Genomic DNA, 22,006 nt, shown 5'->3' with positions numbered 1-22,006 from the left:
ATATGTCAGTGATCTACAGGAATCCAGGGGCTTGCAGTGGTTTCACTGGACTATTTCTAACATGCTGAGACAAAACAACAGCCCCATTATAAAGGCAGAGAGAGGGCACTAAAAATCCCTGGGGGACGTCTGCACCCAAGCATCTGATCCCCTATGCAGGGCGTTTACACAGTGTGGGCGGGGTTACCTATGTGAAACCTCTGCAGGGCCATGGGAGACCAGGTCCCCCCAGTAGACCGTCTCTGCTGGGAAACTTTAAATCCAGATTGTGCCACCTGCAGACCTGTTAACCAAAAGACACATCTCAAGGGCACCTCTCCTGTGCCCCGAGTTCCTGCCAGCCTGGGATAGGTAGGCACTAGGTGTTTGGCCCTCATGTGCGCCAGCCTGCTTCACTGCGATCGATTAACCCCTGGAATGCTGACGTATGTGAACATGGCAGTGCAGTGCAGTGCAGTGGTTAGCCCTCATGGAACACAGGAAGTAGTGACAAGCCTATGGGCCACACTTTGATGGGCATTCATTCTGCAACTAAAGAGCACCAGAGGTAAGGCTACATGTGCATATGCAGAGTGTTAACTACTTTGCTCTAATGAAAGGAAGCAATCACAGGGGGCTAGAAGGATGGACAGTTCACTCCTATGAGATTCCAATCAATGCCTTGGTTGGCAGCTTTGGCCATGGGAAGAAGCTCAAAGGTCTCAGAACTCACTTTCTCGAGAGTCATGGAAGGAATCAGCTTTGATGGGAGTTGGGTCGCTCCAGGACCTGCTGAAGCTTCTCTCTCGCCGCTCACCAAATGCTAGGATAAAACCAAACCGGGACATTAACAGACTCCAAAGCCACCACTGCTCTGCCAGCAAAAACCAAAACGCCCAGCAGGGTTCCATCAAAGCTAAAGATCACAAACACGCTTGCATATTTGTTCTTCCATGTGACAAACATGAGTCCATCCCATGTGACAAACAAGTGCCCAGCCTATGCATGATGGGATACAGGTGTCAATTTCTGCACACAAGTGTGTGCTGGTGAGTGAGACACAGAAGAGGAATTTGGTAATCTGCCCCTAAACATTATTGCTCAAACTTGAATTTATTAATTATAGTTCCAACATCTCCATGCACATGCACTATGAGAGTCTGAGAAGATCCTTATTATTTGTTGGGGTGTTTCCCAAGATGTGGGGGCACCTTTGGGGGAGATGTAAAGGACTAGCTGGGAGGTAGAGGGACACATATAAGCCTCGCAGTTGTATTACAGCCTCAGCTTTCATTTTAAAAACATCTCTCTTGAAAACATGACCTGAGTGTTATCCGCAATGTTGTCTGCCTGAGTCTGCAGAGAGCCTGAAACAATAGTTCTGAGATGAGTTGTTCCCAATCCATTTCAAAGGGGGCTAACTTGGATACCAGTAATGCCACTTCAAATGTCACCACTGTTAATTATTACATTACTTGTCAAAGGAATTGTCTAGACTGCTATCAGGGGGCGTGACTGCAGTTTGATGTGACACACCCAGACTAGCTTTAATCTAGCTAGCTCAGGTGCCAAAGCAGTGAAGCCGCATCAGCGCAGACTGGACCCTAGGTAATTTCCCGTGGGGCTTTGACAGTCTCGTAGAGCCCACACCGAAGCACATGTTGCTGTAGCTTCACTCCTCTGGTAAAAGCTAGGTTATAGCTAGCTCAAGTGGCAATCACTCGCCGGGAGTGCAGTTAGACGTGCCCACAGTGTGTACAAAAGGAGGGGAAGGGTCATATTGGGAAGACACACCCCTCTCCTAGGAGTGGTGGTTCATTCTTGGCAGGCCTTGACCAGCAGCACGACAGCACCAAGTGGGAGCACAACCTGTGTCACCTGCCTGAAGGGGAGCTCAGCTATTGAGAGCTTAGTAAATCCTGGATGACTGTGTGCAGCACACTCGATTCTTACCCCAATGGCAATGGCCTCCCTGGACAAGCCCCCAGGAGCTAACTGGACCAGGCCATGCAGGGGTGTCACACACGTGCTGGGCTGAGGGGTGAGCTGCCCTTGCTGATAGGGCTTGGGGGCCGGAAGTAAACGGTTCACTGGCAAGAGAAAAATGTGGCAGTGTGACTGCAAAGGGCACTACTTCCGCAAGTGTTGTTCAATGTTCCCCTCTGCTGCTGACTAGCTCACCAGTCCCTAATACCAGTCACCTTTCATGAGGGTCCCCACCTTTGCCTCTCTCTGGCCCCCACCTCCTCCCTTCCACACATGGCCCACTTGGTCATTCTCCTCACATCTCTTTTCCTACTCCACTCCTACCCATCTCACACCTCCCCATGAGGGGTTCTCCCTCTGGGTCCTGTTCTTGGAGACAGCGAAAGAAGCAGCGATTTCCGGAACCTGGGCTCAGTAGTGGCAACAGCTGGGAGGGTTGGTAGGAAAGCAGCCTCCTCCGTGGGCCCAGTGCTGCTGGGCTCAGTGGTAGGGGAGAGGCAGAGAGAAGGTATCACAGGGCTCAGCACCGGCAGAAGGGATGGGGGAAGGAAGCTGGAAAACAACTCCTTCTGAGTCTGGGGATTCATGGGCCCCCACAGCCATGGTGCGTACAAATGGCCACTACTAGGAAAGAGGAGGGTGAAAGAAGGGGACAGGGGTCTGTGCCCAACTTCTGAGCTGCAAATCAGATTGCCTTGGTAATTACAGAGGGAACTGCTGGCCGCAGGACAGGGTCCTGGCCCATATGTCTGCCACCCTGTCTGTAGCCCTTACAGTCACCCTTCAGGCCCATGGATATAACTCTCTTTATTTAAGCGCAAACTGTCATGCTCCCCAGCTGCCAGAGCCCACTAGTCGCACTACAGTGGCAGAGTTGGGTTTTCCTCTTAGCTTAAATTCAGGCAGGCAGGAGGTGAGGGCAGCAGGTTGGGGGTGGGGAGCGGTGAGCAGAATGGGAGGAGAGAGGTGCGAAAGGGACAGCTCAGCCCTGTGAAAACACAAAGCCTCCCAGGTTTGTAGCTGTGCCCCATGAAGCAGTGAGAAGCCTAGCAGCCCTCATTACGCGCTGCATCTCTCTCAGAGCGACTTAATGGGGGAGTCTAACCCTGTAGTGCAGTGCAGCCCTCTTATGTACCCATCTCTAGCATTAGTGAGTACAGGAGTCACCTGCACCTGTATCCCACACAGAGCTGGGGACCCCTTCCTGACTGCTCCTGCATGGCCCTGACAACAACGTGGGATTCTGCATGTTGGGACTCCTACCCAATGAGGGGAAGGGGTCTACGTCACGCCACGCTGCCTGCTATGCTATGCTATGCTATGCCACATCACACAGTTAAAGGCCAGTGTCATACATTGGTGTGTATGGAGGCTTGGGGGACCAGCTGGCCTCTTCTCTACACACAGCAGTGTGAGGGAGGAAAACCTCATCTCAGCACCTGTGCCTGGTGCTTTCCAGCCCTCCACTTACAACAGACAGCAAAACAATGACTAATTACAGAGGAGTCTGGTTCCTCAGCACCGTTCTCCAGCCTCATGTCCCATCAGCATTAACCCTCTGCCTCCCATCTCCCGGCCATGCCTTGTGGCTTCTTACTCACGTTGCGCTTTCACCCGGCGGCTCCCCACCATGCGCAAATGCTTCCGAAAATTCCTGAAAGAAAAGTAACACAAACCCAGTGATGAGCGCTGGGGTCAGAAACCAACTGACCCAAGCAGTAGCAGCAGGGGGAAGGCTCTCGTTTTCCAGGCATTTAAATGCAGTCACACAGGGCACCACAGAACTCCCAGAGCAACTCCAGCTGCATTTGTTCAGTGGCCAGAGTGCGGCTCGTCTGCCAGCTGAAGGGAGCGGCTGTGTTCCCTTTCAATCCTGTGCCACGGAGCTGCTGTGCATCAGCCATCCTCACGCAACGTCCTCTGGGCTGTTGCCTCCACTCTCCCTGATTCACCCTTCCCCACCTACCTTCCCACGGCCCCAGAGCATGCTGCCCACCTTAGCTGGCAAAGGGCTCGAGGAGCTGCTAACTCTTCCTGTTCACTTGGAAACCAAAGGCAGGTGTTCCACTCCTCCCTGCCCCAGACAGTACAGCAGGAGTGCAGAGGTCCTCTTCCCCACCCCAGGCTCATGCCACACTCACAGCTCTGCCCATTCCCAAAGCACATTTGGGGGTGCTTCCAGTGCTAACATTCACAGTGACTTGAATGCTAGGCAGGTGGGTTCCTGTGCTGACCCCCCCAGGGGCCTCTTCCATCTTTAAATTCCACTCCAAGGTACAGGGCTCACTGGTCTGGACTGCCCCCCAGAATGGGACAGTCATGAAGCAGGAAGGTCCTCCTGGGGCAGGTGTTTTGCCTCTACTTGCTAACAGTGCATCTCTCAACATGCACCTTCCTGCCTGGGATTCACAGGCCAGGGGATGGGTGGGGATACAGAGGAAGCAGAGACCCCAGAGGTAAAGGATGCCACAGGATGGCACCTTGATACATGGCAACTGCCCCCAGGAAATCACCCCAGACTCAGTTCTATATAAATCTGACTTGAGTGTCAGCAGCTGCCCAGAGGATATAGCTCCACAGCCCACGGCAGGGAGCCTCCCAGCCCAGGACAATAGTGGGGCTCACGCTAGCACTCTAAATAGCTGTGTAGACAGCACTTTAGTCACAGCTCGAGTGGGGGCTGAGTTTGGGAGCCCAGCCCCCTCCCCAGGCTTCAGAGTTCAAGCCCCAGCCTGAGTCGCAACTTCAAAGCGCTGTCTACACAGTAAAAAGAAGAACAGGAGGACTTGTGGCACCTTAGAGACTAACAAATTTATTAGAGCATAAGCTTTCGTGGACTACAGCCCACTTCTTCGGATGCATATATCATATATATGATATATGCATCCGAAGAAGTGGGCTGTAGTCCACGAAAGCTTATGCTCTAATAAATTTGTTAGTCTCTAAGGTGCCACAAGTCCTCCTGTTCTTCTTTTTGCGGATACAGACTAACACGGCTGCTACTCTGAAACCTGTCTACACAGCCATTGTCAGGGCACTAGCATGAGTCCCACCAGACCACCTCTATTGGCCCAGGCTGCGAGCTCGCTGCCGTGGGCTGGGCAAATATACCCTGAGAGAGACCAAGGCCGAGGCCCAAATGCAGATGGAGTCCCGAAGGTACACTGTGCCATCTCTAGGTTCCCCGAGACTGACACCGACTCACAGTGGGACCTGAGCAGTATGTCAGAGCTGGCTCCAAGGGGACTCAGCTGGTGTAATTCACGCATGTGGGAGGGGACAAAGAAAAGCCTCCATCCTACTTCAACTTGCTTCTCTATCTGGCTCCTTGGTGTGTAAATTACACTCATCTGGCACCTGGCAGGACTGATCAGCTTTACTGGGAGGTCACAATATTCATTATCATGGGTCAGGCCCCTGGCCCCTGTGACAGACCCAGACCAGTGGGGTACAGGAGTCTGGTAGAGGGCAAATATACTGGTCACTGGATGAGTAGTTTTCTGTTCCCTGACTGACCAGAGAAAAGGGCTGCACTAGAGTAATCAGGAACCTGCTAGAACCAGTTAAGGCAGGCAGGCTAATTAGGACACCTGGAGCCAATTAAGAAGAAGCTTCTAGAATCAATTAAGGCAGGCTAATCAGGGCACTTGGGGTTTAAAAGGAGCTCACTTCAGTTTGTGGTGTGAGTGTGAGGAGCTGGGAGCAAGAGGTGTGGCAGCGCAGCACAAGTGTTATCAGACACCAGGAGGAAGGTCCTGTAGTGAGAATAAGGAAAGTGTTGGGAGGAGACCATGGGGAAGTAGCTCAGGGAGTTGTAGCTGTCATGCAGCTGTTACAGGAGGCACTATAGACAGCTGCAGTCCACAGGGCCCTGGGCTGGAACCCAGGTTCCCCCTAAACCTCCCAATTGACCTGGACTGTGGATTCTCCCAGAGGGGAAGGTCTCTGGGCTGTTCCCCAACCCACATGGTGAATTTCTGAGGCAAGAAAATCCGCCAATAAGCGCAGGACTCACCAAGATAGAGGAGGAACTTTGTCACACCCCTTTTAGATGGGTATCCAGTCCCTAGCTGTGACCTAGACTTGTGGCTTCCTAAACACATGCTGCCCCTGGCTATTGTGCAGTGCTCTATCTGGAGTGGGGGCAGGATTCCTTCCTGATCCCTGTGGCGACTGGCCAGTACCCAGCCAGAGGTGTCAGTGTAACGTCTCATCCTTGAAAGGAAATAGGCACATTTCTGGAAGGGAGCCCAGTAAAATGCAGTTTTCAAACCTACATTGTACCAGGTTAATGCTGAAATGTTTGCATTGCCCTGCTAGAGCTAACATGCTAATCTCAACCACCCAGGGTGCTGTAAAGGATCAGCTCCCCTTGGAGGATGGACCCAGCCCCATGGGAACAGGGCTCTGCAGTATGAGAGCATTCTCTCACTGTGCTGAAAACTACAAGGACAGCATGGTCTGTCCCTAAGTGAGAGCTCCAGAGACATCCCCTGAGCAGTGCTGAGAGAAGCACTAACAGGCTCTCGTGGGAGTTGTATCCCACTCTCTAGAGCTGGAGGGAAGGTCACCATGACACAAGCCCGTGGGAGATCAGGAGAGAGTAAACATGGGAGTAAAAGGATCCCTTCCCCTGCCCCTCTAGAAAGAAACGCTCTGGAAAGGAGTGACATGATCCCATCCCATCCACTAGGCAGCAGGCTGGGCCTCTCCATCCGTACTGATTTGTACAACTATGTCACTCTGTCTCGAGTCTGACCTCTGTCCTTATCCATAAGGAGCAGCCAAAGAGCCAAGAAGCAGACGCAGTTACCCTTGGAGGAGCGGAAGTCACAGGAGATACGAAGACCCACCCAGGACTCGTGACGAGGGGGCTTGGGGCGAATTACCAATGCCTGCACTCACCAACACAACACAATCTGATCCTTTAACTTGTCAAAAATCTCTTCGTCCATCCACATGCAGAAAGCAGCAGTTAAGTTAAAAATGGAAAGAGGCGCTATTTGTTATTTCTCTTCCTAAATATCGCTCCTACTGCTGCCAGCACCAACTTTCCACCACAGTCTGTACAGCCACGACTCCATGCCCCTGGGAGGCGTTCCATCCAAAGATTCTTGAGACAGATGCAGCCCATCCCGGGGTACAATTTCCTACACTACACAGCAGGCAGGTCTGTCTGAATTGAGGAATTTGCATAGAATCATAGAAGATTAAGGTTGGAAGAGACCTCAGGAGGTCATCTAGTCCAACCCCCTGCTCAAAGCAGGACCAACACCAACTAAATCATCCCAGCCAGGGCTTTGTCAAGCCGGGCCTTAACAACTTCTAAGGAAGGAGACTCCACCACCTCCCTAGGTAACCCATTCCAGTGTTTCACCACCCTCCTAGTGAAATAGTTTTTCCTAATATCCAACCTAGATCTCCCCCACTGCAATTTGAGGCCACTGCTCCTTGTTCTGTCATCTGCCACCATTGAGAACAGCCTAGCTCTGTCCTCTTTGGAAAGCCCCTTCAGGTAGTTGAAGGCTGCTATCAAATTCCCCCCCCCCCTCTCTTCTACAGACTAAATAAGCCCAGTTCCCTCCGCCTCGCCTCATAAGTCATGTGCCCCAGCCCCCTAATCTTTTTTGTTGCCCTCCGCTGGACTCTCCCCAATTTGTCCACATCCTTTCTGTAGTAGAGGCCCCAAAATTGGACGCAATACTACAGATGTGGCCTCACCAGTGCTGAATAGAGGAGAATAATCACTTCCCTCGATCTGCTGGCAATGCTCCTATTAATGCAGCCCAATATGCCATTGGCCTTCTTGGCAACAAGGGCACACTGTTGACTCGTATCCAGCTGCTCGTCCACTATAATCCCCAGGTCCTTTTCTGCAGAACTGCCACTTAGCCAGTCGGTCCCTAGCCTGTAGCAGTGCATCAGATTCTTTCGTCCTAAGTGCAGGACTCTGCACTTGTCCTTGTTGAACCTCATCAGATTTCTTTTGGTCCAATCCTCTAATTTGTCTAAACCACTCTGGACCTTATCCCTACCCTCCAGCGTATCTACCTCTCCCCCCAGGTTAGTGTAATCTGCGAACTTGCTGAGAGTGCAATTAATCCCATCATCCAGATCATTAATGAAGATTTTGAACGAAACCAGCTCAAGGACAGACCCCTCACGCACTCCACTTCATATTGCCTGCCAGCTAGACATCGAGCCGTTGATCACTACTCATTCAGCCTGGTGATCTAGCTAGCTTTCTATACACCTTATAGTCCATTCATCAAATCCATACTACTTTAACTTGCTGGCAAGAATACTATGGGAGACCGTATCAAAAGCTTTGCTAAAGTCAAGGCATATCACATCCACCACTTTCCCCATAACCACAGAGCCAGTTATCTCATCACAGAAGGCAATCAGGTTGGTCAGGCATGACTTGCCCTTGGTGAATCCATGTTGACTGTTCCCGATCACCTTCCTCTCCTCCAAGTACTTCAAAATGGATTCCTTGAGGACTTGCTCCATGATTTTTCCAGGGACTGAGGTGAGGCTGACCTGTCTGTAGTTCCCCGGATTCTCCTTCCCTTTTTAAAAGATGAGCACTATATTTGCCTTTTTCCAATCATCCAGGACCTCCCCCGATCGCCATGAGTTTTCAAAGATAATGGCCAACGGCTCTGCAATTACATCGGCCAACGGCTCTGCAATTACATCAGCCAACTCTCTCAGCACCCTTGGATGCATTGCATCCGGCCCCATGGACTTGTGCATGTCCAGCTTTTCTAAATAGTCCTTAACCTGTTCTTTCACCACTGAGGGCTGCTCACCTTCTCCCCATACTGTGTTGCCCAGTGCAGCAGTCTGGAGCTGACCTTGTCTGTGAAGACCGAGGCAAAAAAAGCATTGAGTACATTAGCTTTTTCCACATCATCTGTCACTATGTTGCCTCCTCCATTCAGTAAGAGTCCCACATTTTTCCTGACCATCTTCCTGTTGCTAACATACCTGTAGAAACCCTTCTTGTTACCCTTCACATCCCTTGCTAGCTGCAACTGCATTTGTGCTTTGGCCTTCCTGATTACACCCCTGCATGCTCGAGCAATATTTTTATACTCCTTCCTTGTCATCTGTCCAAGTTTCCACTTCTTGTAAGCTTCCTTTTTGAGTTTAAGCTCACCAAAGATTTCTCTGTTAAGACAAGTTGGTAGCCTGCCACATTTGCTATTCTTTCTGCACATCGGGATGGTTTGTTCCTGCACCCTAAATAAGGCTTTTTTAAATACAGCCAGCTCTCCTGAACTCCTCTGCATGCTCAATAGAAGCACTTTTATTAGGAGAATTGTTTAAGTACTTTAGCTTCTCAATCAGATCCCTTCTGCTGCAATACAGGACCTAAACCCAACAATCCTGACATTTAACTGCAACCACCACGGACCCCTCCATTCCCCTGCAGTTGCTGCCTGAGGCAATCTCAAGCCCCAGGGTTTCACTGGCACATACCCCTTTTAACGGGGATGTACAATGCCGAGGTGCAAGTCCAGCGACTGAGGCAGTGTTTTTGCCAATGCACCAGACGCATTGCCATGGTTAGCACAATGCTGCAGCTCCAATTCCACTGCTTAAATTCTTACAACTCCTCCTGACAGTGGAAAGGACGCTGGGGTGAGCCTCTGAGATGGAGGAGAAGCTGGGATTGAATAGAGAGCTCAACTTTATGGCACTGACCCCTTAGTTTAGAGCAGGCAGCAGAGTTAGCCGGGGCACTAAGAGCTAGAGAGAACCACAGGGACCTGGCTATGTCCTGCAGCCTCAGTAATGGATCCACTTTATTCATTGCAACCAAATCCTGTCTCTTTTCCACCACAAGAGAGAATACAAACCGACTTGGACCCCACAACCTGCCCTGATCCCGAGGGTCTGTGGGAGGTAAGGAGATGCATTGCATAGTCCCACAAAGCGCACATCACTCTACCCTCCGTTTACTCTCTCCTCTAACAACTCAGGGTAAGGCCCAGTAACCGAATTACCTGACTGTTGTGTACATCAATGGCAGGTGCACAGCTCAAATACTGCCAGGCTGGATGAACAATGAAGACTCTCTCTTTTCTAACATAGTCATATCGCCATCTAGAGAACTCTGAGCCAGCTCCTTTTTAAAGAAACACTGCCTAGTCATTTATAGGGTCTGTAATTGTCTCTCGTTTCTTTCCATTCTGATTAAAAAAAGAAAACTTTAGACACTAGAAAATGCCTTCTTTTCCCTGCCAATTTCATCCTTTTGTGTTGCAGAAACATTGTTTTTTTCTCCCTCTGTTTTGAATAGAGCTGCAGTGAATATGGTTGTTTTTAACAGCTGTCATTAATGCAGAGTCTTATCCTGCCCATCCAGCTGCCAAAAATACACATGTGCTGGTACATTTGTGATGTTAGAAAGTTCAACAACTGTAAATGGAAATGACCCGCTAGGCATTTAACTGGCCATCATCACACAGAGTTACTGAATTAATATAATTCATTGCATCTGTAAGTTATGCACCTACATTATTACATATCTGAGCTTTAAGATCCTGTCTGTTTTGATTTGGAGCTTAAAGTACTTGACAGTGTCCCTTTAAGAAGGCTGGAGACTGGCTAGCTTGCTTACCATAGACTCATTGCCCTGCAGACTTTCAGCATGGCCACCGCTAGCGTCCTCACTAAAACAGCAACACAGACAAGGGACAACCATGTTCAACATCATCAAGCGTCATTGATGACACCCGACGGGCCCATGCAATGCCAGGCAAGGTTACAGGAAAACAGGCCCTACCTCTGAATAACAGCTGCCGAATCATTTTCTCGTTTCCGTCTCTTCCTCTCTGCGTAGCCCCTGAATGCCCTGGGAAACCATTTTAAGCCATTAACCAACTACACAGCTTTGAACTGAAGAAGACATGAAACAGACAGACAGAGAGAGCAAGTTCTCACCAGACAACAGAGAGAGGCATGACCCTCCCAACACACAGTCTGGCTCTGTGGAAGAGACCCAGGCCACATGGAACCATTCAGAAGTCAGGGACTGAGAAGAGACCATCAAACCATTGCATACTAGTTATTTACAGCTGTTACAGGAGGCTGGGAAGGTGGCTGCTCCCAAAGCTAGCACAAGGATACCCAAAGTATGGCCAGCAAAATGGCTGACACTAGTCCTCACTCTTAACATGGAGGTTTGGACCTTAGAGACTACAGATCCAGCATGCAACACCCAGGGGTTCTGGAACAATTTGTGGAGGGTGGGTGCTGAGAGCCACTGAACTAAACTGTAAACTCTCAATATGATGGAATCCACTTCAAGCCAGGGGGTGCGGCCGCACCCCCAGCATTCCTAGTTCCAGCTCCAATGGCAACACCTGTTCTTGCCTGGATCAAGTTAGGGCAAAGCATGCTGGGACCTGTAGTCTCCAGGTTGGAGATGAGGGTGACTGAAATCTGTTCTATTTAGGCATCCAGGTGCAGCCATCAATCATCTGGCAAGCTGACCATGCAGCCTTCAACCAGGGGAAGCCCTAGAGAAAAATGAGATGGCAGGGGGGTTCTGTCCAAGACGCCAACAAACAAGGAAACAGAAACAAAGGCCATACTTACGAGATGCTAGAGATCCCAGGAGAAGCGGAGAAAGAAAAGAGAAGAGACATGCATTAGTGCTCAGCCACTGCCGGGCATTCTGCATATTGAACCCAAAGGTCTTAACCAGAACCTGCCAACCAGCTCTGATCAGGAAGTGCTTCCCCTGTGTAGGCTCATATGCCAGGCAAGCGATGCAGGGCTCAGTTCAGGAGGTGGGTGAAAACTGTTCTCTGGTCCACACCTCTTCCACACCTCAGCAACTAGCTCCTCCTGCACCAACCCTACACCTCACCACTTCCCTGGGCGTCTACCTGCCATCAGAGTGCTGGCCCCTGACGTTTCTGACGTGGCTTCAGGAACATCACAGGAAAAACTTTTGGCTTCTTTTCAGAGCTGGAATTATCCCCTCAGTACCAAGGTGGAATGGGGATCAGAGTGCAAGGATGGGGCATGGGCAGGCATGCTTAATGATTAGAGCTGGGAGTCAGGGACCAGAGCCAGAGCCAGAATCAGGGTCAAGCCAAGGGTTGGAGCCAGAGTTGGGAGCCAGGGGTGTGGCATAGGAGCAGGGACCTGGAGCAAAAGCAGGAACCAGGGGAAAATGCAGATGTGGGATAAGGACGGTGGGAAGCAGGAACAGCCAGGAAGGCAGGCTCAGGAGTTAGGCCAGTAGGCAGAGTTGTAGTGACTGAGCAACTAGGTGAATTCCTGGCTGGCTGCCAGACAACTTCCTGTGCCTCCTTCTGCTTAGCGTAGAGCATCCAGGCCAATTGGTGGGGCTGGACATCTCCCAATCAGGAGCTTTGTAGGTGGAGCCCTTGGTGAGCTAGAGGTCCACTAGTCCCCTTCTCCAGCAGCTCCAGTGAGATGCTGAGTGGCAGCCGTAGCCTGAGCATGGCCTGCATTCAAAACCCATGATCCCTCACATCACCCCTCTCCCATCCTGGGTGGTAGTGAGACAGGTTTCCCGGGGCAATTTTGTGGAAGGCATTTACCAGGTCAGGGGCATGGATGTTCTCCACTGCTTCCCAGGAGCTTTCTTCAGGATTGTAGCCTTCCCAATCCACAAGATACCAAAGTATCTCCCCCCCCCCATCTGATTCTGGCTTCAAGCATCTCGTGGACAATATACACATAGTTGCATAGTGGGGGGGCATAGAGTGAGGATTGATGAGGGAATGGGTCCTGAATGTAGGGTTTCAGAAGAGATATGGAAAACAGTGTATTCAGAGGGAATGGATTAAGTTGAGTGATGTGAATGGGTTAATTTACAGGTGAGCTCAGTAAAAGCCAAGAAAGTGGAAGTCCAATTTACTAGATAGCTTTCCATGTATAAATGTTTCATTAAGATCCATATCCTCTGGCCTACTGAAAACGCAGGCCCTCCTGTCATCAACAGTCCCATATTATTTGTAGCACTTCTTGGTGTCCTCCAGGTGAACCTTTAGGTAATCTTGGACTTGACATTTCTGTTGTATTTAGCCCAGGACTGCTGGGTTTGAGAAGTTGTGGTAGCTCCAGGTAGAACTGAGGGTGGAACCCATAGTTTGAAAATAAAGGGCTTTGTTCTCTAGAGGGGTGTTCTGCGTTATTATACGTGAACTCTGTCTCAGGCATTCCAGCAAGGACCAGCCATTCTGGTGGAAGTTTATGTAGCATTGAAGATACTGCTCCAGGATCTGGTTAGTTCTGTTTGACAGTTGTCTGGGGGTGATGGGCAAAGGAGAGACAGGAGCAGATGCCCAAAATCTGGAGAGCTTCTCACCAGAAGCAAGAAATAAATTGAGTACCATGATTAGAGATGATGCGCTCCGGGAGGCCATGGAGGCAGACAACTTGATCCACCCAGAGCTGGAAGGCTTCCTGGGAGAGGGTAGACCAATGCAAGGGACAAAATGAGCCATCTTTGAGAAGTAGTCCATGACGGTCAGAACAGTCATGAACCCACTGGACTCTGGTACTTTTACTACAAAATCTGGGGCAATGACATGTAGGGGCCAGGTGGAATCTCGAGGGGTTGAAAGAGTCTGAAGGGATTATTGTGTTGTATCTTGGAGTGGGTGCAAACATTGCAAGAGGATACATAGATCTGTACTAAAACAACAAGGAGTCTGGTGGCACCTTAAAGACTAACAAATTTATTTGGGCATAAATGGTGTGAAAGCCTTCCCATGGTTGTGTGGCGGGTAGCTGTCTGCCAGGGACAGCGACTCATGCTGCACGTTCTGCAGATGAAATCCTGGCCCCAGTAAGTCACTGGGAGTTTTGTCACTGTCCTCCACGAGGTAAGGAGTTCAGCCTCCACCCCTTAAAGGTTGCCATGTAGTACCTCCCCTTCGGTAACAGAGCTGGGGTCCCTCAGGGCCAGGATTCTTTGTAGAAAATAACCTTGTGTGTTGAGCTGTGTCTTTGATCTTCAGCTCAATTCCGTGATGGCTGGAGGCTCTGGCTTCTTTGACCCCCCAGCTGCAGGAAGCAGGCCCCACCCAGAAGCTACTTCCCCTGAAGAGGGTCGGAGCCAAAAAAACTGGGATGAACTGAATATGGGAGACAAATCTAAAATGTGGGGGGTGGGGCAACAGGTGTAACAGGAGCCTGGCAGGAGGAGAGCCCCCACAGAATTCTTATGAAGTCAAGGACTGAGATCAGCGGGAACTAAAAGTCAGCTTTCTCTCAGAATTCTACCAGCAGCACTGCTTGACCCCAGGAAATGGGCAGCACACAGTAGTTTCCCGCTGATCCCAGTCCTTAACTTCAGTCCAAAAAAACAGTGATTACAATGAGGAAAAAAAAATGCAGATGCCTTCTCCAGCACAGGGACTGTGATTGCCCAATCAAGCTACAACCCAGGATAAAAGTTCTGTTCTGTTCAGGCATACATATGCCATGTCTGAACCCTAACTATCTGCTCTGCACAGCTACCTTTTAGGAGAACCTAGCCATCGGTTTATTCATAAGTCCACTTCACACATTTAAAAGGTGATTGCTTCTGACTAGGCATGGACTATTGGACACTGAATCAGTTTATTATTAGAAACCAATATCCATTACCACTGATCCCCAAGCTAACGGACTACATGGGCACTGCTTGGGAGTACACAAAACTAGACCTCCCGGGGGAAATAATCTAGTATGTATTAGAGCTGGGAATAAATGGAAGACTACCTTTCAAACTTGTTGTGGTCACTTTGAATATCTCGTGGTGCCCCTGTGGTTTGACAAGCATGCCTGCAATGTTCCAACATTTTATTAATGACGTTCTCCAGGACATTCTGGGCCAATATGTGGTAGCTCACCTGGATGACACACTTATTTTTTTAAAACAGTCTTCTCAACAACCAAACAAGAACCGGAGCTCGTAAGAACTTGACTGTCCAAAGTTTTGATATCCTAAGATGCAGTCATGCATGGGCCACACACTAACTCTGAGAAAAGAGGTTGGTGCAGCAACAGCCATTTCACTTACGCTTGCATAGTTGTAGTAGCAGTTTGAAAACTGAAGAGGTTCTCCTTGGGGAACCAGGTCCGTATGGGGACATCATCTGGAAGAGACAGAGCTAAAAGTGAGTGCCAACCAGACATACATAGGTTTCACACAGATGTAGTTAGTGATGGGGACATCCTTCCAAAACAGTCTTCTCAACAACCAAACAAGCTTGAAGGCTGGCAATTTCTTTCCATTCATAGGAAAGAATCCTGAACACAATTTGCTACTTCCATGCCAACACAAATTATCTTTTACCTTCTGTAGTAATGTGAAAGAGCAGCTGAGCTTGAAATACACATGAGCCTCACCTATATTGTGCCCTGTGCTAAATGGGACATTAGACATGTTTGTGCATGTGTGTATGTATGTGCACATGTAACTGCCATGGACTGTGCTGTACCTTCTCCAATGTGTTTACCTAATGTGTTACTCTGAAGGGAAACTATCAAAGGGAGAGAGATGCCTCTTGAGATAGGAAAACTGGGAAGCAATGTCACCAGTTTTAGGCCATGTATATCTGGATTGTCCCCCCTTTAGAATTCAAATGGAACATCCGATAGGGAGACTGGAGGCACCCGAGACACCCCGGCACTCATTTGGCGCCTCTGTGTATAAACTATCCTGCACCAACCAGTGGCTACTTTTTTCCCAGCTCCCTTGCAACAGGACCTCAATCTCCACATCATTGCTAATGACTAAGAGCTTGCAACAAAATCATTACTGAGCATTGAGTCTGCTTGTCCCAGAAACACAAACAGGAAACCAATGCAAAATGGAGCACAGACCTTAAACAGTTTATATCTGTTTGTGATCCTTGAACCCACAGCCAGCAGGTGGGGCTCTGAATTCCTGCCTATCCCACAATTAGATGAAGAGCACCTACTGAATAGATGCCTCAGGGACTGATAGTGTAATGGATTGTGATTATGCTATGGAGGCTTTCAGCTCTAGGTCACTAGTTCAGATTCAAACCAGGAAAATTATGGGCAACAGTCAATACCATCTGACAACAGCTCCGGGAATAGCCTGGGTGAAGGGAGCTGCTAGTCTCCATCTACTTCCCAGTAAACAGGTCCACATCACAAAAGACATTAATTGCCCCCATTGCTCTCCATCCTCAGCAGAGAGAGTGAATAGGAGGATTGAGCTATACTCTCACTCCTAAAAGAAGTCAGGGTTGAGGCGCAGTGGCATCCGGGAAGCGTCTGCTATGCTTGCTCGGTAATTAGAGAGCAGATTTCAGACTCCAGGGCTCATCTGGCAGGGTAAACTTTAATTTATAAGCATGAAGTTCTCCTTTTCTTAAAGCAGGTCATACTCCACCCAATCTGAGAGTTGCAGTGTAAACTGAGAGTTGTAAATGTCAATCTAACCAAAAAACAACAGAGGTGCAGTGCTTTTCCTGGAGTTTAATGACCAGTTGCTATAAGCAGATGATGAATCCACTTATTTGTTAACCCCCATGAAATGACTAGAGCCAGTGCAGGTGTTGCTATTGTATGGTGAAAATTGGAGGATGGTCATAGGCGTAGGGAATTATTTAGGGGTGATGTTGTCTGAATTAGCAACGATGTCCTCTGTATTAGCCAGCCAGATTGCCTGAAACATCTCAACATTCCTTTCAGTGGCTGTATCAGCAGCTGCACAATAGACAAGAGCCCCTAACCCTCTGGAATGGGGTTCAGATACCAAGGGGATGAGACTGGTTTAGACTGAACTGTAGGCAGCACGGTGATATTGCAGCTTTAATTCACACCATGAATCCCTACACTGCAGGGCAAGCGCAGCACTAAAATTCAAGCCTTTGGGGAAATGAGGGAATATATTTCTTGCTTCCTCGCGTTGCTAGGGGCACAGTTCCAATAACTTTTGCTCTTGCCACGTGTGAATGATTTGCTATGCAACATTTAATATAATCTGTTGCATTTCCACTGTGTAGCCATGGGTTTGCCTTGGGCTGTAACACTACAGTACAGATGTGAATTTCTAGACGGCTAGGGCTACACCTACACTACAGCACTTACAGCCGCGCCAATGCAGCCTGTTGTGGAGATGCTCTAAGTTGATGGGAGTGAGCTCTCCCATCGGCTTAATAACTTCTGCGAGAGGTGGTAGTTTTGTCGCTGGGAGAAGCTCTCCCACTGACGTAGGGCGATCTATACCAGGCTTAGGTCAGTGTAACGTACATTGCTCAGGGGTGTGGATTATTCACACCCCTGAGCAACATAAGTTATACTGAATTAACCTTTAGTGTAGACAAGATCTGAAAAGTCTTTCAGGATGTGGTGCCAATATGTATAATGGGGTTTGATCATTGAAGGTTTTGGGCAAGAGTATGATAAACTGTCAACTAAGAATCAACCATCAAAAACTAAGGGTGTAAAATTTCCAGAAATTTTGAAGGCATGGGAAAAAAGCAGGTTTTTTTTTCCAGGGGAGTTCTGGAATATAATAGAAATTTTGGGCAAAACCAAAATATCTGCAGTAGTTACTTGCTTTATCAAAACTAAACTTTATTTACTTCTTTAAGAATGAGAAATGTATTATCTATAATTTAGTTAGAATGTCAAAAGTACTGTTTGGTGTACTTATGTAAGCAGAGTCTGAATGAGCTCTCCCCTGACATCTAGCGGTGAGCTGTGGAAAGGACATCAGGAGCTGATCTTGTTTGCACCCACCCTGCCTAGGTGCTCAGCATGATGGGACTGCTTGCCCAAATGGTCACTTTTGGCTGGTGTTGGATCCCCAGTCTCCTTGTTATTGGGGCAGGAGTAACAAAGGGTTGTTATCCTTGTGTGAATCAAGGGCAGCAGAACTGTACTTGGCATGGCCTGATTGAGGGACTCACCCTCATATAAATGGAACTTGCTAGGCAGGAGACATGGGCGCCAAAGCTCAGTGAATTGAGAGATGGTGGGGATAGGTATTTGTGTTTGGTGGTGTAGGCCCCAGACACTACTTGACCCTTCCTCTCTCCACTCTATAATAACAGAGCTAATTCAGACTCCATTGAGAGTATTGTTACACCCTGCAGAGCTGAAATCACTGATACCTAGGTCTAAGCATTAGACCTGCTTTGGGAAAGTGTCTCTGATGCAAGAGACTGCCCAGTGTGCACCAGCAGTGAGGCTCTCCAGTAACAGCTGACATCACTGAGAGCTGTGGTAAGGTGTGGGACCATCCAGGTGGCTTAGCAAGTGGCTGGCAGGGTAGCCAGCAGAGAGGTGTGGCGATCGTGCGGGCAGCCAGCAGAGAGGCTGGCAGGGAGGCCAGTGAAGAGGTGCAGTGATCGACCAGCAGGGCAGCTGGCAGGAAGGAACGGAGCACTGATCGGCCGGCAGAGTGGTGGCGAAGAGGAGCAGCAAGTGTCTGGGCAGTGGAGCAAGTAAAGTGCCTTCCCCACCCCCTCCACTCAGGGCAGGAGGTGAACTCTGCAGATACACCTCTGGACTCTGGGTCTGCACTGACCAAGGACAACAACTGTGAGTGGGGTGCAGAGAAGGGACGGGCATGTTAAAGGGACTTGTGGTTGCTGAACTTAAGAACCTGACAGAAAAGGACACTGCCCAACTTATTGGGGATCAGACTTTTGCTCATGATTTATGTTTATGAATCCTGTTTGTGGTGTTTTCCCAAATTAATACCAGGTTAATTCCCTCCTTTTCTTAAAAAATTATTTTCTACACTCAGACTCTGTGCTTACGAGAGAGGAAGTATTGCCTCTTAGAGGCGCCCAGAGGGTGGTATGTTACTGGGTGGGGGCTTGAGTTGGTTTTGTGTTGTATGGTTGAAGAGAAACCCCTAGATATTGAACCCAGCCCCTGTTACTGCCAATTCCAACAGGCAGAAGGGTTACACTTATTAAATAAATAAAGTAAAATTATTTAGTTTTTATTTGAATAATAATGACAAACATATCTAGTGTTAAAGATGGGGTTGCAGCTGCACACCAAGGTGAACAGGAAAAATATATAAAAAGTTGAAAATAGAAAGCCTCAATATTGTTGTAAACAAAAAGGAAGGTTATGTCCTTTGGGCTCAGAAAAATGTATGTAAATAGCGCTGACCTGACATTATCAGGCAGATACAGAAGAAATTCATGCTTGTAGAGAAAAAGCCCCAAAAATTAACGTTTATAATTTAGTTAACAAAGTACAATATTAAGGACTAAGAGTAAATGTGTATATATAGCCAAACTTTATATTAGTAACACCAGATTCTTTAATAGTGCATTATCATATATGCCATAAGTGTTGAAATTGTAGACATAACTAGCCACCCGATGAACCAGTATAATATAATTCAAACAGTTGCTAATGTATTCTGGGAAATGCTAGCATAGCTCAAGTTTTTCCTTCTTTCCTTTCTCTTTTACTGGTCATTCTGAGAGAAAATATTCCAGGTAACAGTTTCTTTTCAATTTTTCCCATACCAGGCCTCAGGGGGAAAAACACCCAGAAAAAACCCTCTGTTTTTCCCTTTAAAAAGTTTCCAGTTTTTGCAGATCCTCACATCTCTATCCAAAACCTCTGGCGAGGTGCACATGGAGCGTGCTATGAAGCCTATCACACTCACACCGGACAGCTGTTGGCTGTTTACACCAAGGCAGGGTTTGATGTGAACTTTCAGGCTGTGAAACAAGTCACAGGACCCCTCTCTGCAAAGAACATGACTAGATCTCTGAATTGCAGAATGAGACACAGATGAGCAAGCGACTGAGGTTTCTGCCTGCCATTGAGAAGGCAGCACAAGAAGTGACAGAAGCCAACTGGCCTTCAATAAGCTCACATATAAGTGAGGAAAACTGATGCAGTTAATATCAAGAAATGTAAAGTTGCTGTTTTTGCTGAGGTTTAAGAGCCAGGTCTCGCAAATCCCTTACACATCTGTGTAATCATTACTCAGGTAAGCAGTGCTACTCACATGAGAAAGCACTATTAATGTAAGGGTTTGCAAGATCAGGCCCAATGCCACCCAGTTGGTTCTAGTTCTTCTGAGCAAACAGTCATTACTTTTCTCATTCTCAGAAGTAAAGTTTCAGAAAGGTAGAGGCCATTTGTCTGTTTAGCAGAGGCCATTTCCCCTCACAAGGTTGCATAGCTGAAAATATATCCCTTAAAGTCTAAGGAGGCAAAGTCTGCATGGAGAAGATCAGAATGGAGAACGGAATCTTCCAAGTACAGCATTTGTTTGGCTTTGGGAATTCTGTTTTGGGTTTTTTTTCCAACAAGTGATGTTGATAACTGAATTTTACAACCTACCATTCTCATGGCTTTGTCCCATTGTTTCGTATTGAGTAATCTGTAAGAGCTCCATTCCTGCAAAGTGCATTCTTTAATATTCCAAAAAAATGGTTTAAAACATAAATATACCAAGTTTAGAATGTTATCCCTTCCTGGCTCACACTGGACCCAAATTATGAGCAGCGTACTCCCATTACTACCTATACAAAACCAAATCCCAAAGAGAATCTGGGCTCTCACTCTGATAAGTCCAGCCACAGAAACTACATTCTTATTGTGCTCTCACACAACCCTTCTCTCGGTCATTACACACAAAACAATCCCTTACCAGGGCAGAGTCATGCGTGACAAAAATGAAGGAAAACTAATCATTTTTTGTACAGAAGAAACCAAAATAATAAATTAAGGCCAACATTTTCAAATGTGTATTTTTAAGGTTAAGCATAGATACCCATATGATAGACATCAAATAAAAGTGCCCTGGTTTTCGCTGGCCATGGATATTACTGGGAGCTGTGGTGTTCAGCACCTTGGAAAATCCAGGAGTACTTGTGGCACCTTAGAGACTAACAAATTTATTAGAGCATAAGCTTTCATGGACTACAGCCCACTTCTTCTGATGCATATAGAGTGGAATAAATATTGAGGAGATATATATACACACATACAGAGAGCATAAACAGGTGGGAATTGTCTTACCAACTCTGAGAGGCCAATTAAGTAAGAGAAAAAAAACTTTTGAAGTGATAATCAAGATAGCCCAGTACAGACAGTTTGATAAGAAGTGTGAGAATACTTACAAGGGGAGATAGATTCAATGTTTGTAATGGCTCAGCCATTCCCAGTCCTTATTCAATCCTGAGTTGATTGTGTCTAGTTTGCATATCAATTCCAGCTCAGCAGTCTCTCGTTGGGAGTCTGTTTTTGAAGTTTTTCTGTTGTAATATAGCCACTCGCAGGTCTGTCATTGAATGACCAGACAGGTTAAAGTGTTCTCCCACTGGTTTTTGAGTATTATGATTCCTGATGTCAGATTTGTGTCCATTAATTCTTTTGCGTAGAGACTGTCCGGTTTGGCCAATGTACATGGCAGAGGGGCATTGCTGGCACATGATGGCATATATCACATTGGTAGATGTGCAGGTGAACGAGCCCCTGATGGTATGGCTGATGTGATTAGGTCCTATGATGATGTCACTTGAATAGATATGTGGACAGAGTTGGCATCGGGCTTTGTTACAAGGATAGGTTCCTGGGTCAGTGGTTTTGTTCAGTGATGTGTGGTTGCTGGTGAGTATTTGCTTTAGGTTGGGGGGTTGTCTGTAAGCGAGGACAGGTCTGTCTCCCAAGATCTGTGAGAGTAAAGGATCATCTTTCAGGATAGGTTGTAGATCTCTGATCATAGAATCATAGAATCATAGAATATCAGAGTTGGAAGGGACCTCAAGAGGTCATCTAGTCCAACCCCCTGCTCAAAGCAGGACCAATTCCCAGCTAAATCATCCCAGCCAGGGCTTTGTCAAGCCGGGCCTTAAAAACCTCCAAGGAAGGAGACTCCACCACCTCCCTAGGTAACGCATTCCAGTGTTTCACCACCCTCCTAGTGAAATAGTTTTTCCTGATATCCAACCTGGACCTCCCCCACCGCAACTTGAGACCATTGCTCCTTGTTCTGTCATCTGCCACCACTGAGAACAGCCGAGCTCCATCCTCTTTG

General features: G+C 47.9%; 1 protein-coding gene across 13 annotated transcripts in view; it reads right to left on the bottom strand.

Moving 5' to 3' along the window:
- The window catches only part of NSMF (NMDA receptor synaptonuclear signaling and neuronal migration factor), a 96,833-nt gene that overhangs the window by 24,651 nt on the left and 50,176 nt on the right, over window positions 1-22,006 (bottom strand). For 9 of the 13 annotated variants that reach the window (XR_010593631.1, XR_010593632.1, XM_065572354.1 and 6 more), the window contains 4 exons: window positions 15,026-15,101; window positions 10,763-10,831; window positions 3,567-3,619; window positions 713-802 (listed from right to left, as the gene is read on the bottom strand). Coding sequence is in view for 11 of the 13 variants with exons in the window: in XM_065572354.1 (XP_065428426.1) it covers window positions 713-802; window positions 3,567-3,619; window positions 10,763-10,831; window positions 15,026-15,101 (288 nt within the window). In the remaining 2 variants the exon portion in view is untranslated. The remainder of the gene's footprint in view (window positions 1-712; window positions 803-3,566; window positions 3,620-10,762; window positions 10,832-15,025; window positions 15,102-22,006) is intronic. The other 4 variants (XM_065572356.1, XM_005292657.5, XM_065572361.1 and 1 more) reach the window with 1 other exon arrangement.

This window comes from Chrysemys picta, chromosome 18 (assembly GCF_011386835.1).
Source record: "Chrysemys picta bellii isolate R12L10 chromosome 18, ASM1138683v2, whole genome shotgun sequence".
Classification (NCBI taxonomy): domain Eukaryota; kingdom Metazoa; phylum Chordata; order Testudines; family Emydidae; genus Chrysemys; species Chrysemys picta.
This window is presented reverse-complemented; position numbering and strand designations above follow the sequence as displayed.